Consider the following 20,180-nt stretch of genomic DNA (forward strand, 5'->3'; position numbering starts at 1 on the left):
TTACACATGGGGATGAAATCATGGAGCCAGGAGCTAAACTCCAGAGGCCTCACTCTTAAACACCCCTCAGCTCCGTCACATGCTCACATTCTCTCCAGGGAGCCTCCTAACTCTGAAAATAAAGTTCAGATTCCCCAACTCAGCATCGAAGGCTCTTCTCACATGGCTTTGCTTTATGTTTCTATTTTCATCTTCTCCATACACACTATTTGCTGGAGGCACTCACAAGGTCTTGTGCCATCCATGAATGCATGGTATTTTTTTTTTTTTTAACATTTTGCTAAATGTACACCACTTGACTGAGCATTTGCACTGAAAAGTGCCTTTATCCACTAGTGTCCAGATCAGTTTATTTGCACAAACTAAACAAACCCATGTGACTGGTACCCTGGAAGCCAGCACCCTGGAGCCCCTCTCAGGCCCCATTCGGGTCACTCCCTCACCAGGGGGTAACTGTCATCTTGACTTCTGCATTCAAGATCATCCTCTGCTTTTCTGCTCAATGATATATTCTGGAGATTTTTCCTGCAGCTCACAGGCATTGGCTGGGACCACACCAGTGGGTGTTGACCTTTGTCTGGGCCCATAATATTCCAACTATTAAACGGTGTCAGCATCATCTACATTATATTGTTTTATGTGACATGGACAGTTTCCTCTGGATAAAGTACCCTCGCCTCCCTTTCTTTACCTCCTTCCCTCTTACTCTCTTTCTCTTTGTTTCTTTTTCTTTTTTTCTTTTTGGCCATCCTGTGGCATATGGAGTTACCAGGCCAGGGATCAGATCCGAGCCACAGTTGTGACCTATGCTGCAGGTTTAGCAACACTGGATCCTTTAACCACTGTGCTGAGCCGGGGATCGAACCTGCGTCCTGGTGGTGCAGAGACACTGCTGATCCTATGGCGCCACAACGGGAACTGTGCTCTTACTCTTTTTATTTATTTATTTATTTATTTATTTATTTATTGTCTTACTCTTTTTTTTTTCACATTTCTTTTTTTAAAATTATTTCCCCAATACAATTTTTTTTCCCTACTGTACAGCATGGTGACCCAGTTACATATACATGTACACATTCTATTTTCTCACATTATCATGCTCCATCATAAGTGACTAGACATAGTTCCCAGTGCTACACAGCAGGATCTCATGGCTAATCCATTCCAAAGGCAGGAGTTTGCATCTATTAACCCCAAGCTTCCCATCCACCCCACTCCCTCCCTCTCCCCCTTGGCAACCACAAGTCTATTCTCCAAGTCCATGATTTTCTTTTCTGTGGAAAGGTTCATTTGTGCCATATATTAGATTCCAGATATGTGATATCATATGGTACTTGCTTTTTTCTGACTTACTTCACTCAGTATGAGAGTCTCTAGTTCCATCCATGTTGCTGCAAATGGCATTATTTCATTCTTTTATATGGCTGAGTAGTATTCCATCGTGTATATATACCACATCTTCCTAATCCAATCATCTGCTGATGGACATTTGGGTTGTTTCCATGTCTTGGTTATTGTGAATAGTGCTGCAATGAACGTGGGGTGCATGTGTCTTTTTTAAGGAAATTTTTGTCTGGATACATGTCCAAGAGTGGGATTGTTGGGTCATTCTCTTTTTAAAAGGCATCCTTGCTTCTAAAAAGTTCTCCATAACCACCTCCCAACTCCTGCCCTGTGGCCCAAATCTAACAGATACCTCTGCCTTGGCCTTGGCAAACCTGACTTCTCCCTCAATAGAACTGCCTATCTCCTCTCCTGGACTGTATGCTGCTGGAGGGTAGGGACTGACCAGATTTATCTCGGGATGTGGGGCTCTGAGCTTAGAGCTAGCTCATGGCAAACTTCCAACAAATGCTGCATAAATAAAATGCATGCATGAATGAGGTCCACCGTTTCCTGGAGATGTCCTTTTAAGAGATCTCTTACACACTCTCTCTTTGTTTTATGCTTGGTTCTTCCCGGCAGAGTAATGGACCTCAGGTTCTTCCAGCCCTACAAACAACTGTTTCTCACTTAATCCTGGGGTAGAAATACACTGGCTCCAGAACTTCAAGTGATACAGGATGTTTCCAAAAACATGTGCTTCCCATAAGAGAGTCTGGACACAGAAGAACATTGGGGGGATCTTGGAAGGATGTATTGAAAGATGAAAAGGAAAAAAGAAACGAACATCAGTGACAAAGAATCATACCCTTGGGCCCCGGGAGTGGAGGGAATGTTGACTTTGGTACAAATCAACAGGCCCCATTAATGCATGTTGCTGTTTGCTATTCTGGTTTCTGTTTAGATTTATGTTTTGATACCAGATTTCCTTTTAGAATGTGTCAAGGCGGCAGGCTCTTGGGAGATGGAGTCTCTTCAGGCTTTTCCATCAGAATAGCACATTCCTTATAATCAGCCACACTCGGCTGAGTCCCATTTGTATGAGGGTTCACGGGGGGGAAGGCACGCACGGGGGAAGATGAAAGATTTAAGTGTCATTACTGCCAGCACAAACGCACAGATTAATAAAAGCGTGTCTGACTCACTGTTCGTTCTTTCTTTTTCTAAACCTTCGCCAGCTGTGATTTGAAGACATCGGCTCTGGTCGGAGAAGACAGTGTCTCCCCATCGTCCACCCTGCCTTTGAAGCAGAGGTTGCTGACACCTTCTTTGCAGCTGTGGCCCGAGACGGCTCTTTGATGTCCTGACTGGTTTCTATAAGAACAGTTTCCTCGGCGCCCCCCCCCGCCCCCCATTTCTGTGCAGTTCTCCAGGCGGTCCGGGAATCCGGCTGCTGGTTCCCTGCCAGTCTGCTTCTCTTTGCATATGACTCACTCGTCCCAGGACAGGCAAGGGTCAGGTCCCCCTGTCACCCAGCAATGGGCAGGCCTTGGAGTTGGGAGGTGGCACCACAAGAATGCTGGTGCCAAGGGCCCTGGGCCCTGGGAATAGCCTGCTGACTTTGAATGTGGCTTGGCAATGGCTTTTCTCCCAACAGGATGTAGTAACAGCCCTGCCACAGCCACGGACCTGGCACTGCTTTTTATTTTTATTTTATTTATTTATTTTTTTTGCCTTTTTAGGGCCACACCCTCCACATATGGAAGTTCCTGGGCTAAGGGTTGAATTAGAGCTGCAGCCCTGGCTTGCAACCCAGCCATAGCCACACTAGATCCAAGCCACATCTGCAACCTACGCTGTAGCTTGTGGCAATGCCAGATCCTTAACCCACGGAGTAAGACCAGGGATCGAACCTGAATCCTCTTGGAGACTAAGTTCAGTTCTTAACTCACTGAACCGCAATGGGAACTCCTGCTTTTTACACTTCCATCCATCCATTTCACAAATATTTACTGAACAATTACTACGGGCCAGACACTGCTCTGGGCACCAGGAACTCAGCAGTGAGAAAAGCAGAGAAAAGCCCCTACTGTCGCAGAGTTTACATTTTAGTTGTGGAGGAAGGAAAAATCTGTGAGTAAATTGGTAAGTGAAGGAAGGTGATAATGAAGCAGGGGGTGGGAGCGTGGATTACGTTGTGTGATCTTAGAATCTGGAGTTCCTGTTGTGGCTCAGTGGTAACGACTAGCATCCATGAGGGGACACGTGTTCAATCCCTGGCCTCGCTCAGTGGGTTGAGGATCCGGTGTTGCCATGAGCAGTGGTGTGGGTCGCAGACATGGCTCGGATCCTGCGTTCCTGTGGGATTGGACCCCTAGCCTGGGAACCTCCATATGCCATGGGTGCGGCCCTAAAAAAAGACCAAAACAAAACAAAAAAAAACCCCAAAAAACTTAGCATCTATGAAACCTGTAGACCCTCTACTTTACAGACAGAGACAGTGAGGATTCCAGAGCTGAAGTGACTTGTCTGAAGTCTTCCAATTAGCAAGCTGTAGAGCTCAGACAGAAATTTAGGCCTGTCTCCTAGCAGAGTGGGGTGCATTCCACACTCCCTCATTTATAAACAGATTCTTCCAACTGAAAGCAGTTTTACTAGCTCTCATCTCTTAAAATGCTGCACTTTTAGATCTTCAGCCATATCAGCCAATTACCAGGTTCCTTGTGGGACCTGCAAAGGTTTCCATGCTGCCAGAGGCACTCTGTCATTAGCCTGACCTGCCTGCCACGTCTACTGCAGCGGATGGCTTCCCCTTTCCAGAAACTCCCTCCACCCCCATCCCTTCTGCTTTCTAAGCCCTTTTAGTTTCTCTCCTTCCTCCTGGTCCCTCCTCTTGCTCGACCTGCCCCATCAGGTACTGCGTTCTCGATTTTTGGGCCTTTCCTCCCAAACACCCTCCCTGCATGGCTCTTTTGCCTCCACGTCCTGTGCCACACATGGGCCAGTGCCCCCAGGTTGCTATGGTTGGGCCAGGCTCTGCTGAGCTGCAAAGCCACCTCTGAAGCCCCTAAACTCTAAAATGCAAGATGTCTTCTCCATTTCCAATTCCAAGTCAGCGAGGATGTTAACGCCTCCACCCAGGCACCCCTGACAGAGTGAATGACCTGGGACGCCATCCTCTCATTTACTTCCATGTCCCATCAATGCCTGGTCCTGTGGGACCCACCAGTGCTGCACCCCAGCCCTCAACCCTCAGCCCCACCTGACCCCAACTCTCATCTTTGCTTCTTCGCTCCCCGACCTGATGCCTGTCTGGCCCCGTCCACCCCCACCACTGCTGCCAGGTGTTCTTGATAAAATATACACTGGGTATAGGAGTTCCCACTGTGGAACAGAGGAAGCAAACCTGCCTAGGAACCATGAGGTTGCAGGTTTGCTCCCTGGCCTTGCTCAGTGGGTTAAGGATCCGGCGTTGCCGTGAGCTGTGGTGTAGGTCACAGGCACTGCTCTGCCATTGCTGTGGCTGTGGCTGTGGCCAGCAGCTGTAGCTCTGATTCGACCCCTGGCCTGGGAACCTCCATGTGCCATGGGTGTGGCCCTAAAAAGCAAAAATAAAATAAAATAAAATAAAATAAAATAAAATAAAATAAAATAATAATAAAATAAAAAATACACACTGGTTATATATTTCTAAAAAAGTTCAGTGGAATCTCATTGTTTTTGGTCAAATGTCAAGCCTCCAACCCTTCGTGATCTGCTGTTTATTTCCTGTCTTATCTTCCACTCCTCCTATAAGGCTCTTAGCTCCAGCTGTTTGGAGCTACCTGGAATTCCTTTGGTGGAGCCTTGAATTTCATCACTTTTCCTACTGGTTGGACACATTCAGCTCTTCTGACTCCCCTGATTGAGCTCCCTCGTCTCTGCACCCTTGTACCCCATCCAGACAACCCTCAATGTTTTGTTTTGTTTTCCTTTTCGGCCGCCCGGTGGTATGTGGAGTTCCCGGGTCAGCGATCAGATCCGAGGTGTGGCTGCAACCTATACTGCAGCTGTGGCAACCCAGGATCCTTAACCCATTATGCCGGGCCGAGGATCGAACCTGTGAACCAGCACTACAGAGATGCCACTGATCCTGCTATGCCACGGCGGGAACTCTACCCCTCAGTGTTTTTGTCTGTCTCCCTAACAAACTGTTAGCTCTCCGATGAAAGCTATGCCGTGGCAGGTAGGATGTCTAGTTTGTCTCTCTATCTTCCTTACCCACAGCAGTAACTAGTACACAAGAGGCTCTTGATAATTGCTCACAGGCAGACAAAACCAAGGCTGTCAAATCCAAGTTTTTGTTTAATGATTCCTACCCAAATCCATCCCAGTAGAACTTATGGATCATATTTAGCAAATGTTAGACAAAAATCAAGCTATAATATGGAGCGTAATTAAGAGAGGAAAATATAAACGATGGTTATAAATAGTACTGCAAACAAATTCCAAGACTTGTGCTGATTTCATCAACAAACACCAAATGCAGAGATGTTTTCCTCTTGTCAGAAATGCCATTAAGCATAATGGACCTAAGCCAACAGTTCATCTCTGAGTGTCTCTTTTTCTTTATTTTCCTTTCTGTCCCTCTCCTCTCCTCTTCTTTTTAGGGCCACACCTGGAAGTGTGGAAGTTGCCAGGCTAGGGGTCGAATTGGAGCTACAGCTTCCAGCCTACACCACAGCCACAGCAACACAGGATCTGAGCTGCATCTGCAACCAACACCACAGCTCATGGCAACGTCAGATCCTTAACCCACTGGGCAAGGCCAGGGATCGAACTGGCGTCCTCATGGATACTAATCAGGTTCTTAACCTGCTGAGCAACACAATGGGAACTCTCTGAGCTTCATTTTTCTTACATAAAAAATGAGAAGCTGGACTAGACAGCCTCTGGGTGTGTCCAGCTCTCACGGTCCAAGAATCTGACATTAAAAAAAAAAAAAAAGAATCTGACACCAAACTGCACCTGAGGCTCAGCATTTCTGCCCTTCATTCTCCCGGCACGCCTCACCCCTGCTGTAGACGCATCTGCCGGTGTCTGCCCAGCCCACACGTGAAGTCTCCTTCACCTGCAGGCCACGATGGGCTCCTGGCAGCTATGCAGTGACAGTGTGCTCTTGCCCCACACCCTTGATTGCATGATCCAGGAAGGGGCCCCTGACCCAGGCTGGTCCAACCTGCAACCCTTTCCTGGGGATCAAGACTTGACCTAAGACAGATGAGGTGCAATCAAAGCTGAGCTCTTAAGAAGCACCAAAAGGGGTGGCTCCCCAGCCATCTGCTCAACTTGCATTTACTGAGCACTTCCACGATGCTGGGACTATTACTCAGCATCTTCTTCTGGGCACAGCAATTCCCTGAGAACTGTCTGGTTTCCCGATGGCTTTCTAGTTCTCCGCCCCAAGGCTCCTGGCATTGCTGCTCTTGGGCTCCCAGAGACACCCCTCGGTCCTCACGAAGAAGACTTTCTTTGATGAAGTTAGTGCAACTTGTTGGCAGCTTACTGCCACCGGAAGTGTTTCAACCATTATCCCCTCACCACTTCCGGCTTTTCAGGGCCTGCCTCAGCAGTAGCTCCATCTCTCCTTGTGGGCCTTTGCCTCCTGCTGCCTTCAGCAATGGAGCTCTCACAGGAACCCAAAGTGCCCAGAGGCAAGCACTGGGTCCTGTCTGATGTTTTTTTTTTTTTTTTTTCATAAGTCTTTCATTTTCTTCCGATTCAGCATGGCCATATAAGAAATGGAACAGCAACAACACAGAGTTTAAAAACGCTCATAAAAGAAGGTAAAAGGGCCTTGTGCAATTTCATTAGATAAAGCCCACCCTCCTCACGCCAGTTCCAGCAGAGAAAACATCTTGACAAATCATGTCCTTTTAGTCAAAACAAGTCAGAGTCCAAACACATGGAGCAGATATAAAATATATTATTTTCAGGAGACTGTAATCCAAACCACAAATTCCAGAAACGCATTTTCAAAGTGCTGCCTATTAGACATGCTAGTTTTAAATTAAATTAACGTTGCTGCGAGAGCGGTAAGGTATGGTTCGATTTCTTTATTAGATCACTATCGAGCTTTTCTCCACAGATATCAAGGTGCTCTGTGCGCAAGCATTTGGAGAGATTTGGCTATTTAAAAAATGTCAGGTTCTGCCAAAACTGTTTCTCTCCAGGTTGCTAGCCCCCCCCCCCCCCCCCCAGGGCTCTGCCCTTTGATGCCAACAGCTCTCTGCAGCTTTCTGCAGTCTAGCCTCTGCTGGAGGAGTGCATTGAGCTGACTCGAAACCTCCTCTCAGAACCGCAGGAAGAATGTTCTCGTGGGTGCCCTGCTCTTCTTCCCAGCTTGTCTGCTTTACCCGTGGGGCCCAATGGAGTGAGGGTGGGAGAGCAGATCCTACAACTCAAAATATTCCAGCCACTCCAAGGAAAACATGAACAAGGCAAACTGAAACAATTTGACAGACAAGACCAAAGACCATGGAAAGAAACCATGGAATGGAAAAGTTAGAGGCACAAGAGGGTTGTCAAAGCTCAAAGAATGGTGACGGTATGACAATACCTAAAAAACAAGAAAAATAGAATCTTTGTTCATTTAAAAAAAAAATAAAAATTTCTATGGTGTCTCATCACTCCGAAAGTTTTTTTTCTTAAAAAGATTATATTATTTAAAAAGATTATGGGCAAATAACAGGCATGCCTTTCATTACCAAAGCCTTTCTGGGATCACTTAGTTTGAAATCGGGTCAGAAGCATGTGTGAATTTTCTGTCCTCTGGATTGAAGGGAAAATTCCCAGCATCGGCCAAACACTGTCGCTGCCAGGCTGGACAGCCAAGCCTACAGTTAGGCAGAGTGCAGGTTGTGTTTTCCAAAAGAGGCTGCGGTGGTATTTTCTCCTCTTTGTGCTCTGGTTCCCTTTTGAATAGAAAGAGAGTATGTCCCTCCCCTTGGATCCAGGGGGCATTTGTGACTGCCTCGAGCCACAGGGCTCTGTGGGAGTGAGGCTATGTGGCTTCTGGGGCTTCCACCTGGCTCTCTCTTAGGAGACCTGTCCCTGGAATTCAGCTGCCGTGTTGTGAAGAAGTTCAGGCCATATGGAGAGGCCGGTATGGAGAGGAACGGAGCCCTCGAGCTCACAGGCCAGGATGCGCTACCAGCGGACAGTCGGCATCAACCTGCTGACCACGCAAATGCACGAGCTTAGAGGCAGATGCTTCTCTGCTGAGCTCTGCCCAGAGTGCAGATTCATGAACAAAATAAGTGAGAGATAATATTTTAAGCCAGTGGTTTGACACAGCTTCTTATGTACCAACTGATAATCAGAACAGGTGGGGATGAAAGACTTCTCTGGCGAGTGATTTATATAGGAAAGCAGGCTAAGGCCAGAAAGAAAGTGATTTTAACAAGTTGCAGTCTGACGCCAATGAGGTTCTGACTTCAGTAGGGGCAAACTCCAGCTGCTCGGACTTCCCTCTCACAGAGGATTTGTTTGATGCAGAGACTCTTGGACACACAGGCTGTTTGTTTAACTTGCACTGTCTACAGTCATTTCCATCAGTAAGATGGATTTCTCTGAGCCACTTCTGGGTGTCTGGGCCAGAGGCCTCCATGTCCCCACAGCCCTGGGGCTATTGGAGGAGCAGCAGAAAACACTTAGGAGGCCCCTTACCCTTTCCCAGGACACGGAGAAGGAGTTTCCAAATTGCTCCTGGTGGAGTCAGAAGGCAGGCTTGTTTTGGGCTTCTGCTTCTGGGCTCCAGGTAGCCAGGATCTAAGCCCAGATGGCCTCTATTCTCTTGATCCACCTTGTCATGGCACATAGATATATAATTGTACTGAGTCTCCGGAGGGGCAGTCTGTGTCCCCTGAGACAGGGAGATCTAGGTTGGACTCACCATGGAGAAGAAAAACGGGGTCTAGAGAAACACAGCGCAGCCTTATAAACATGGCTTCCCACAGGCACAGAAAAAGAACCACTCCAGGAGTTCCTGTTGTGGCTCAGGGGAAATGAACCAGACAAGAAACCACGAAGTTGCAGGTTCGATCCCTGGCCTCGCTCAGTGGGTTAAGGATCTCGTGTTGCTGTGGCTGTGGGGTAGGCCTCAGCTTGGATTCGACCCCTAGCCTGGGAACCTCCATATACCGCAGGTGCAGCCCTAAAAAGCAAAAAAAAAAAAAAAAAAAAAAAAGAACACTCCGAACTCCAGGTCTCTCAGCAAGAGCAAGTCGGTAGCAAAGTAGGAAATGCTCGTGACCCTGGAGGGGAGGGGAATGTTCTATGTAATTCGCCTGTTCACTCAGAAGTTCCTCTGTATGCACCAGATGCCCCAGCACAGGCTTTGTGCAGGGATAAAAAATTCTCAAGGTGGCTCTTTTCTCAAGAGCCACAGTCCAGGAGTTCCCGTTGTGGCTCAGGGGAAACGAATCCAACTAGTATCAATGAGGATGTGGGTTCGATCCCTGGCCCCGTTCAGTGGGTTAAGGATCTGGTGTGACCATGAGCTGTGGTGCAGGTTGCAGACGTGGCTCGGATCCTGCGTTGCTCTGGCTGTGGTGTAGGCTGGCAGCTGTAGCTCTGACTCGACCCCTAGCCTGGGAACCTCCATATGCCATGAGTACGGCCCTAAAAACCAAAAAAAAAAAAAAACAAAAAACAAAAAACAAAAAACAGAGTCACAGTCTGGCCAGGATTACAAACCCATAAAAATAAAAATAGGAAATACATTTTTAGCACTTACTGTAGGCCAGGCACTGTTGTGAATACTCTGTAAGTATTAATTCCCACATCTGGCCTAGGCAGTAAGTACTATCGTCATCCCTATTGTACAGATGAGGCAACTGAGGCACAGAGACGTTAAGCGAAGTACCCAAGGTCACACAGTTGGTTACGTGGCGCAGCTCACTTCTAACCCAGACCACCTGACTCTGGATGTGTTCCCACTACCTTCTACTGCCTTGTGTGAACAAATACAGACAAGAGGATAAAGCAAGTGGTGTTACTACGGCGCATATAACCAGCCTTCTATAATTTAAAACCAAAGGAAGAAATGAGAGACCTAAAATGGAAGAGTGACCCCCAAACCTCTCCTGGCTACACTGCCCTCCTTCCTAACTCTCTGTTAGGACATTTCTCCTTCTGACCCCTTTGAGTTCTCACAGTGCAGAATCAGCCCCTTTTCTTCTGTTCTCCAGAGAGACCAAGAAGTGGGAAGAAACAGACTGCCACTCTGTCTGTGGACAGAGGAAGAGACCCCCAGGTTCCTTTGAGGGAGGTGGAGGCAGCCTTCCAGCTCCCCGACAGGGCAGGGCTGGGTGGGGAGTGGGAGCTGGAGGGCCACTGCTTTTCTAGCAACATAATGACAGGACAGTGACTGGCTCTGCCTCCCTTAGTGGGGTTGGAAAGGAGGGTCAGGGACTCCTTTGAGGGTCCCTGGAGTTGACTGGGGTGGCTTCCACCTTCTACCCCTTGTGAAGTGGCTGAAACATAGCTCTGGCTAAAGGGCAGTAACATGGGAAGAGGAAGCACTGACTGAAGCCTGACGGGGCCCCTGCGACCCCCTCCCAGCCTTTAGTTGGTGCCTGCTGTGTGTAAGGCTCATGCAGGCGCCAAGCGCTGAGAATGCAGGAAAGAAGGAGACCCAGATCAGTCCTCCTTCCTCATAGCTGTGGCTCTTGGGTCCTTGTGATTGTGACCTACATCAAGGAAGTCATTTAAGTCACATGTGTTTATGCATGTGTGACTCGGTTATTTTGTCTCACGTGGCAGGATGTGGGGCTCAACTTGCTAGCCTGTTCTATCCTTCTCCATTAAAAAGTGCTGGTTACAGTCCGTTGAACTGAGGTTTTTTCCCTTTTTTTTTTTATCTTATCTTTTTAGGGCCACACCAACGGCATAGGGAGGTTCCCTGGCTAGGGGTTGAATTGGAACTGTAGCTGCTGGTCTACCGCACAGTCACAGCAACAGATCCGAGCCACATCTGCTAGCAACACCACAGCTCACGGCAACGCCAGATCCTTAACCCACTGAGCAAGGCCAGGGATCAAAACCGTGTCGTTACGGATACTAGTTGGGTTCATTACCGCTGAGCCACGACGGGAACTCCCTGAGATCTTGATGCATGGATGTGCAGTGGATCAAGCTGAGCAGTTAGAACATGCCGGTCTGGAGAAAGATACCTAACACATGGCAGGACAAAACCAGGAATAAGCACGGCCATGGATGTGCACACAGAATGTGTGGAGCCCCTACAGGACATGGTGGCCAGGGAAGTCCCTTCCTATGCCTTTCGCATTTCCACTGGGGGGCACGCACAGCACGCCCTTCGGGAAGTCTGCTGGTCTGTTCCTAGCACATCTCTGTCTGGCTGCTCACCCCTAGCAGAGGCTATAGATACCACCTCTGGTGACTCTGTGAAACCATCTGTGAATCCAGAGACAGGATGGTGGCAGACCAGCCGCTCAGATTCCTTTCCAGCCCTAGAACTGTCCCATTCAGACGGCAGTATCCCAAGCACAGAAGCCCACACTGATGCCTTCATTTCAATCAGGAGCCTTTTTGGAGTTCTCATCGTGGCTCAGTGGAAACGAATCTGACCAGCATCCATGAGGATGCAGGTTTGATCCCTGGCCTCGCTCAGTGGGTTAAGGATCTGGCATTGTCGTGAGCCTCAGTGTAGGTCACAGATGCGGCTCTGATCCCGAGTTGCTGTGGCTGTGGCGTTGGCTGGCATCTGCAGCTCCCATTTGACTCCTAGCCTGGGAACTTCCATGTGCCAAAGATGCGGCCCTAAAAAATAAAAAGAGCCTTTTGTTCTTTTCAGACCCAGCACCAGTGGGTCTTGGGTGCGAAGAGGGGGAAGCAGGTCCTGGAGGCAAAGAGCAGGGCAGTGAGGGCCAGGAAAGCAGTGGCTGTGGGCTGCTGATATGGAATGAAGATTCGATGCATGGAGGTGACCCAACACCACTGCACAAACTTCTTCTTCTGGGCTGTACTGCCAATGAGTCCTGGGGCCAAGTTCCAAGAAGCAAACAGGGTACCAGCAGACGACCCCAGGAGAGTCCATGCATGGAGTTTACTGAGGAGCTGCATAGATAGCGGAGAGGGAAAGCCTCTGTGCGACGGAGTCATCACGAAGGAAAGAACGAATGACACATGAATATTTAACGTCTAAGAAAACACCCGGCGGCACCCTGGAGCCAAGAAATGCTGTGGGTTAAGAGCATGGGCTTTGGACTAAGACTGACCTGGGGACAAATCCTGGTGTCGCACTCCCTGTGTACAATTTGGAAAACACCTGAGAACAGAGGGGAGTCTGATCCAGTCCCAACCTTCCGGAAATCCACATCTACTGCTGAACCTCCCTGGATGCCTCATGAGTAAAGCAGGGATAATGAAAGCATAGCTGTGAGGTTTAAACATGAGAACGGCTGAGCCCCTGGCACAGCGGGCAATGGCTTAGCTGTCTGACTCTGGGTGGTGAGAAGCATTGGAGAATAGGACCAGGGAGATGGGTCCATGGCTGTGGCCATGGGAAGCCTCACCTCTTCTTTTCACGTCCTCTTCCTCCTACTGCCTTAGAGCAAATAGAAGATACCCTCTCCTGATGGCATCGCTCGCATCTTAAAGATGCAGCCCTTTGGGAAATCAGTTAGTTCCTCGAAGCCTGACTCTTTACATTTATCCCAATTTTGTTCAAACCCAGAACACATGGGCCAGAGGTAACTGTCCTTGCCAAGTTCTATGGAATGGTGGGAGGAGCCAACCATGGAGACCCATGCAGAAACAGAGCAAAACGACTCTCCCCTGGGTGCTGGGGGTCGGCCCAGCCAGACTCTCCCACCCCCTACAGACAGATGAGACCCCAGGCAACCAAGAGCAGAGGCCCGGCAGCTGGGGGCGGAGGGTGGATCCTGACAGCTGCTGGGAGAACACACATTCCTTCTTCCTAAATCCGTCATGTGGAAACCTCCCTTAAGATCCATCTCCAGGGGCAGGAACATCTCTTCAGAAGCCCTAACTCCAGGGATTTGAATGGGGACAAACACCAGCACACCAGGTGCTGGCCCAGGACGGATCTAAACATCCTCAAAGGCAAAGCCTGCCCTAGGACGGTGATGCTTCTGATGGCAGGAAGAGCTGCAGAAAACACTCTGCAGGGTTTAAAAGGGTAATTTAAAACTGTGAGGGAGTTTCCGTTGTGGCTCAGCAGTAATGAACCTAACTAGCATCCATGAGGATGCGGGTTCGATCCCTGTCCTTGCTCAGCGGGTTGAGGATCTGGCGTTGCCATGAGCTGTGGTGTAGGTCGAAGACATGGCTCAGATCCTGCGTTGCTGTGGCTGTGGTGCAGGCTGGCGGCTACATCTCTGATTTGACCCCTAGCCTGGGAACTGCCATATGCTGTGGGTTTGACCCTAAAAAGACAAAACAAGAGAAAAAGGTAAAAATGTGAGATCTCATGGTTTGTGAAACAGTGATAGAAAATGCAAGTGGACAGTCCTCCTACATCAGACAGTGTCTGTTGGCCCCTAGAGAGTTGCAAAGTCCATTAGCATGTTAGAGGCATTACGAACTCCAATAGCAAAGAACTTGGCGTTAAATCTCTGTTTAATCCAGTGTTTCCCAAACATCTTGGGTCACAGAAGCCTTTTGCCAGTAAACAGATCTTTCTGTGGAACATCACTGGCTAAAGGGCAAATCAGGGCCTCCTCTCATCGATGCTGAGCCATGGATGCAGCAGCCTGCCTGGGCAAGGACACAGTGGGCTGTCCTCAGACGTGACTGGCCAGGGTCAGAAAGTCCACACTTGTTATTTTAGCCCCTCTTCAAGGTTACGTCTGAGCTTATAAATGAAGCAATAGGGCACTTGGGTGGAGACAGTCCGAGCTCATGGGTGGCCTGGAAGCATCTGTACAAACTAGCTACCATGAAGGGCTTCTGGAGAAGCCCAGGTTTACATGTAGCATGGGAACCCTTGAAGAGTTTTGAGAAGCTGGTCTGTACTGCATTATTTTATATATATATAATATTATTTTTATATATTTATGTATATTAATAATATATTTTATATATTATTATATATATAAAATAATGAGAGCAACCTATATATATTATTAATACATAATTGTTTATATATATTTTATATATATAAAATAATGAGAGCAGCCTATATATATTATTAATACATAATTGTTTATATATATTTATATAAATTTTATATATATAAAATAATGAGAGCAGTCTATATATTATTAGTACATAATTATTTACATATATTTATATATATCTTATATATAAAATAATGAGAGCAGTCTATTTATCATAATATATAATTATTAATACATAATTATTTTTATATATTTATATACATTTATATATATAAAATACTAAGAGCAGTCTATATATCATAATATATAATTATTGAGATCAGTATATATACATATATATAGAGAGAGACAACACACCAGCCACACATTACATCAGAAATGATGACAACAGGGAGCAGTGGGAAGGAGACCCATCTCCTGTCCCTTGGATCTAGTGTCCATTCCAGCTGTTTACTGCTTGGTTTAAAGTCTGATTGGCTTCTGTCCTCCGGCTTTTGAAGGGGACTAGTTTTCCTGGCATAAACATTTATTGAACTCTGAAAGGCCAGATCTTCTGTGTAGATTAATTCATGATTTCAAAGACGCTTTGAAGCTGGCAAAACATTCTGTTATTTCCAAGAGTTATTACGACTGAAATCCTGGCACAGATGAGGAGGTCAGCCTGTAATCTTGTTTAGATCTTTTTAAATTTAGAAACTTTACAGTGGGTTAAAAATAGATCACATTTGTGTACTTTCCCTCCTTTCATCTCCACTGCAATGGCTGCTCAGTAAGTCTGACCTACCCTCAGCATCAGCCAGAGAAATTCCTGCACTTGTCACCCAGGAGTCGGCGAAGCCAAAATAAAATCATTTTCAAAGGGATTTGGGGTGATGCTAGTTATATGACTGAGCAGAGTTACTCATAATACCTTCTAGAATTAAGAGCACGGGACTATCCCTAAGATCTGTGAATGGTCTGTGGATTCCTGTTAAATGGATACGTGGGCTACAAGGGAAGTTTTCAACAGTGCTGTCCTGGAGGGCTTGTGCCCTTACCTATGGATCACAAAAGATCATGATGCTTAAGTAAAAGAAACTGTATGAGGCTGGAAAATCAGGTTATCTATAACTGAAAGTTACATAAAGATTGCACCTAATAGGGTATCACCTCCCACCAGTCAGAATGGCCATCATCAAAAAGCCTATAAACAATAACCACTATAGAGGGTGTGGAGAAAAGGGAACCCTTCTACACTGTCAGTGGGAATGTAAATTGGTGCAGTCACTATGGAAAACAGTATGACGGTTCCTTAGAAAACTAAATATAGAACTACCATAAGATCCAACAATCCCATTCCTATGCATCTATCTGGAGAAAACTATAATTCAAAAAGATCCATGCACTCCAATGTTCACAGAAGCCCTATTTATAATAGCCAAGAGATGGAAACAACCCAAATGTCCAAAACAGAGGATTGGATAAAGAAGATGGGGTGCATATGTACAATGGAATATTAGTTGGTCATAAAAAAGAACAGACTAATAATGCCATTTGCAGCAACATGGATGGACCTATATATTATCATACAAAATGAAGTCAGTCAGAGAAAGACAAAACATATGAGGTCACTAATACGTGGAATCTAATAAAAATGATAGAAAGGAATTTATTCTACCAAAACCAGAAACAGACTCAAAGATTTCAAAACCAAACATAATTACCAAAGGGGAAATGTTGGGGAGAGGGATACACTGGGAGGTTGGGAGGATTGTATAGCACAGGGAAATCTACTCAAGACTCTGTGATAGCCTATATGGGAAAAGAACCTGAAAATAGTATATATATATTATTTATATATATTTTATATATATATATCCATTAAATGTATAACTGATCACTTATAACTGATTCTCTTTGCTATATATCTGAAATTAACACATCAATGTAAGTCAACTATAGTCCAATTAAAAATAAAAAGTAAAAAAAAAGATTGCACCTGATCTCAGAAGAGCCAAATAGCATATGTTATCTCCTGTGGTATTTGCCAGGTCTAATGGGGTGCCAGCCAGCATTTTCAAGCCCAAAGATAGCATTACACTCCAAATTACCTCGTCATGATTACTTTACCTTCATGAACATGCTAAATCCAGTTTTAAGGAGATCAGTGAGGCCTGAAGACATGTGTTCAATGTCAACTGGATCTGGCCTCTCTGGATTAAATATTTCCTCCACGACCTGCTTCAACAATGGCTTATAGGATGCCTGGAAAGACAAAATATTGTGCGGTAAGTAAAAGGGTTGGTTTGGTTTGTCTGGAGAGAAGATAGCTTTATCTGTACCAAATGAAACAAAACAAGTTTATTTTTGACACTGAGCCATGGCTCTGGTTGTGTGTGTGTGTGTGTGTGAAAAGGCAATAACATTGGTTTCCTTGGGGAAATTTTTACTCCATTACACTAGCACAGTTTTTTGTTTCTCATACTCCTTTCCACAAGTAAATACCTTTTCCCAGAGCTATCATCACAGGATGGCTAATTTCTCAATCTAGATTTCAAGTGACAATTTTGTGCATAAAGTATATGAAAAGCAAAGTATTGTTAGCAGACACAGACAGGAAAATGGTGTCCAGGAGTTCCCATCGTGGCTCAGTGGAAAGGAATCTGACTAGCATCCATGAGGACGCAGGTTCGATCCCCGGCCTCACTCAGTGGGTTAAGGATCTGGTGGTTGCTGTGAGCTGTGGTGTAGGTCACAGACATGGCTTGGATCTGGTGTTGCTGTGACTGTAGTGTAGGCTGGCAGCTACAGCTCTGATCTGACCCCTAGCCTGGGAACCTCCATATGCCTCGGGTGCGGCCCTAAAAAGACAAAAAAAGATGGTCTCCAGTCTTTCCTAAACATTTTTTTTAGAATGATGCTCCCTTCTGCTGGGCTTCCGAATGTCTTCTTACAATGTATTGTCAGTAACCAAGCCCAAGGCAATCTCTCCTTCTTTTAAAGTGATCAACTCCAAGTACAAGTTGACCAGGAAAAGAAGCCAAGATGCCAAAAAGAAATCTGACCAAGTTCAGGGCTTAGAGAAAGCAGGCCACATGGCACCACAAGAATTTCAGTAGAATTCAGTTGAAGTGAATTTATAACAACTTCGGTTTGGTAAGTGGCACTAAACCTATCCACGTTTAGGTAATATTTGGAGAGGCAGCTGGCTTTGACCGATGTATATTCTTTTTTTCTTTCTTTCTTTTTTTTTTTTTTTTTAGGGCCACAGGTGCAGCATATGGAAGTTCCCAGGCTTGAGGTCAAATCAGAGCTGCAGCTGCCGGTCTACATCACAGCTGCAGCCGCAGCAATGCCAGATCTGAGCTGCATCTGCTCATGTCAATGCCAGATCCTTCACCCACTGAGCAGGGCCAGGGATTGAAACCACATCCTCGTGGACACTAGTTGGGTTTATTTCTGCTCAGCTGCAATGGTAACTCCCTCATACAGTCATTTTTAACTCTAATTTTCCTCTTATTCCAACTTTCTTCCGTAAAATATCTTAGAAATAAAGCAGGGTATACATCATCAAAGTCAGAAATAATCATTTAACTGGAAGGTGCATTTGTCAGGAGTAAGAGTAACTTGAATTGAGAGTACAGATCTCCTGTTTATTAATCAAATAGACCATTGCTGTGCCCAGAGATCTCACAGGTAAATACACCATGAAAGGGGAAGCCCTGGGCAGAGACACCAATAACAGAGAAATTTAAAAAACCAAAACTATGAGTCAACCTTTCCCCCATAGTAAAGCTATAATACCGAGGCAGATTTTTAAAATTTCTCATACAGGCAGAAATCCAAAGGTTTGAAAATATACTCTCTGGATGAGGCCTTGGGGAAATGGGCACATTCATATATGGCTGGCGGGACTGTAAATTGTTACCATCAGAGTGGATTTTAACCTGGCAATACTTATCAAAATCACAACTGCATCCGACCAAGCAATTCCATGTCTAGGAATGTATCCTAAAACATGCTAATGTATGAGGAGGAGATCCATAAAGGACTGTTTCTTATTTATAATAAACACCAAAAGATTGGAAATGACTCAAGGGCCCATCAGTAGGGAGCTGTTTAATACATGGGATACATCCAGAGGAAGGAATGCTATGGAAGTGAAGAGGGAAGCTCTGTGCTGATGGTAAAAAGCAAGGTGCAGAATAAAGTGTGAGAAGAGAAAGCAAGGTGAGGAACAAACAGGGTGTAGGATGCGCTGATATTTGTGTAAAATATGCCTGAGGGAATATGAAAGTTTGCATTTGCTGAAACATGCAAAAAGGAAACTCTTAGAGGAGTTTCCATTGTGGATCAGCTGGTTAAGGACCCAACGCTGTCTCTGTGGGGATGTGGGTTTGATCCCTAGTCTCACTCGGTGAGTTAAGGATCTGGTGTTGCCATGGCTGTGGCACAGCCTTCAGCAGCAGCTGAGATCCGACCCCTGGCCCAGGAACTTCCAAGTGCCATGGGTGCAGCCAAAAAGCAAACAAACAAACAAACCCAACTCCAGTGTGATATACAGAGGCCAGTGATCACTGGGTGGGGGACCAGACAAGGGACAAAAGTGGGAGGAAGCCTTTTCACTGTGTTCCTTTAAAAAAAAAAAAAAAAAACAGTTAGGAGTTCCCGTTGTGGCTCAGTGGTTAATGAATCCGACTAGGAACCATGAGGTTGCAAGTTTGATCCCTGGCCTCGCTCAGTGGGTTAAGGATCCAGCGTTGCTGTGAGCTGTGGTGTAGGTCACAGATATGGCTTGGATCTAGCATTGCTGTGGCCCTGGCATAGGCTGGCAGTTATAGTTCTGATTAGACCCCTAGCCTGGGAACCTTCATATGCCGGGGGTGCAGCCCTAAAGATATATTAAAAAAAAAAAAAAAGCGCAGTTAAAACACCATTATATATACACACACACACAGAGCGAGCAAGAATGGCCTTAAAAAAAAAAAAAACAACAACCCTGTTAAAAATTAATTATTTATGCATAGAAGAGATTGGAATAAAGCAGACCAAGATGTACATTAGGTTAACTTGAGGTTCTGGGAATAGTGACATTATTTTCTTCTTCTGATTCAGAGCCTACTTCACATGACAAGACAAAACCTTGCATGCTTAAGCCATTATGGTTCAGATCTCTGTTACCTGCAAGGAATGAAATTCTGATACAAAGTATAAAGGGAAGACTTACTTCATTTAGTATAAGGGTCTCTAGTAAGCCTTTTATTTCTTTATTTTCCCTTTATACTTCTTTATACTTTGTATCAGAATAAGTCAAAGTAAGTCAAAAAGAGAAAGACAAATACCATATGATATCACTTATATCTGGAATCTAATATACGGCACAAATGAACCTATCTACAGAAAAGAAACGGACTCATGGACATGGAGAACAGACTTGTGGTTGCCAAGGGGGAGTGGGAGGGAGTGGGATGGACTGGGAGTGTGAGGTTAGTAGATGCAAACTATAGCATTTGGAATGGATAAGTGATGAGATCCTGCTGTATAACACATATCTATATCTAGTATATCTAGTCACTTGTGATGGGACATGAGCGAGGATAATGTGAGAAATAGAATGTATATATATATGTATATGTATGACTGGGTCACTTTGCTGTACAGGAGAAACAGAACACTGTAAATCAACCATGATAGAAAAAATAAAATCTTAAAAAATAGGAGTTCCTGTCGTGG

The 20,180-nt window shown here is 45.7% G+C and overlaps 1 protein-coding gene across 4 annotated transcripts in view; it reads right to left on the reverse strand.

The window, feature by feature from the left end:
* SCFD2 (sec1 family domain containing 2) overlaps positions 1 to 20,180 on the reverse strand; it is a 430,084-nt gene that overhangs the window by 18,480 nt on the left and 391,424 nt on the right. For all 4 annotated transcript variants that reach the window (XR_014812421.1, XR_014812420.1, XR_014812419.1 and 1 more), the window contains exon 7: positions 16,578 to 16,712. Coding sequence is in view for 1 of the 4 variants with exons in the window: in XM_003482381.5 (XP_003482429.3) it covers positions 16,578 to 16,712 (135 nt within the window). In the remaining 3 variants the exon portion in view is untranslated. The remainder of the gene's footprint in view (positions 1 to 16,577; positions 16,713 to 20,180) is intronic.

The sequence above is a fragment of the Sus scrofa genome, chromosome 8 (genome assembly GCF_054392235.1).
Source record: "Sus scrofa isolate SSC_HxYL_T2T_F1_AM1 chromosome 8, Sscrofa_HxYL_maternal_Yorkshire_Landrace_v2.0, whole genome shotgun sequence".
NCBI lineage: Eukaryota > Metazoa > Chordata > Mammalia > Artiodactyla > Suidae > Sus > Sus scrofa.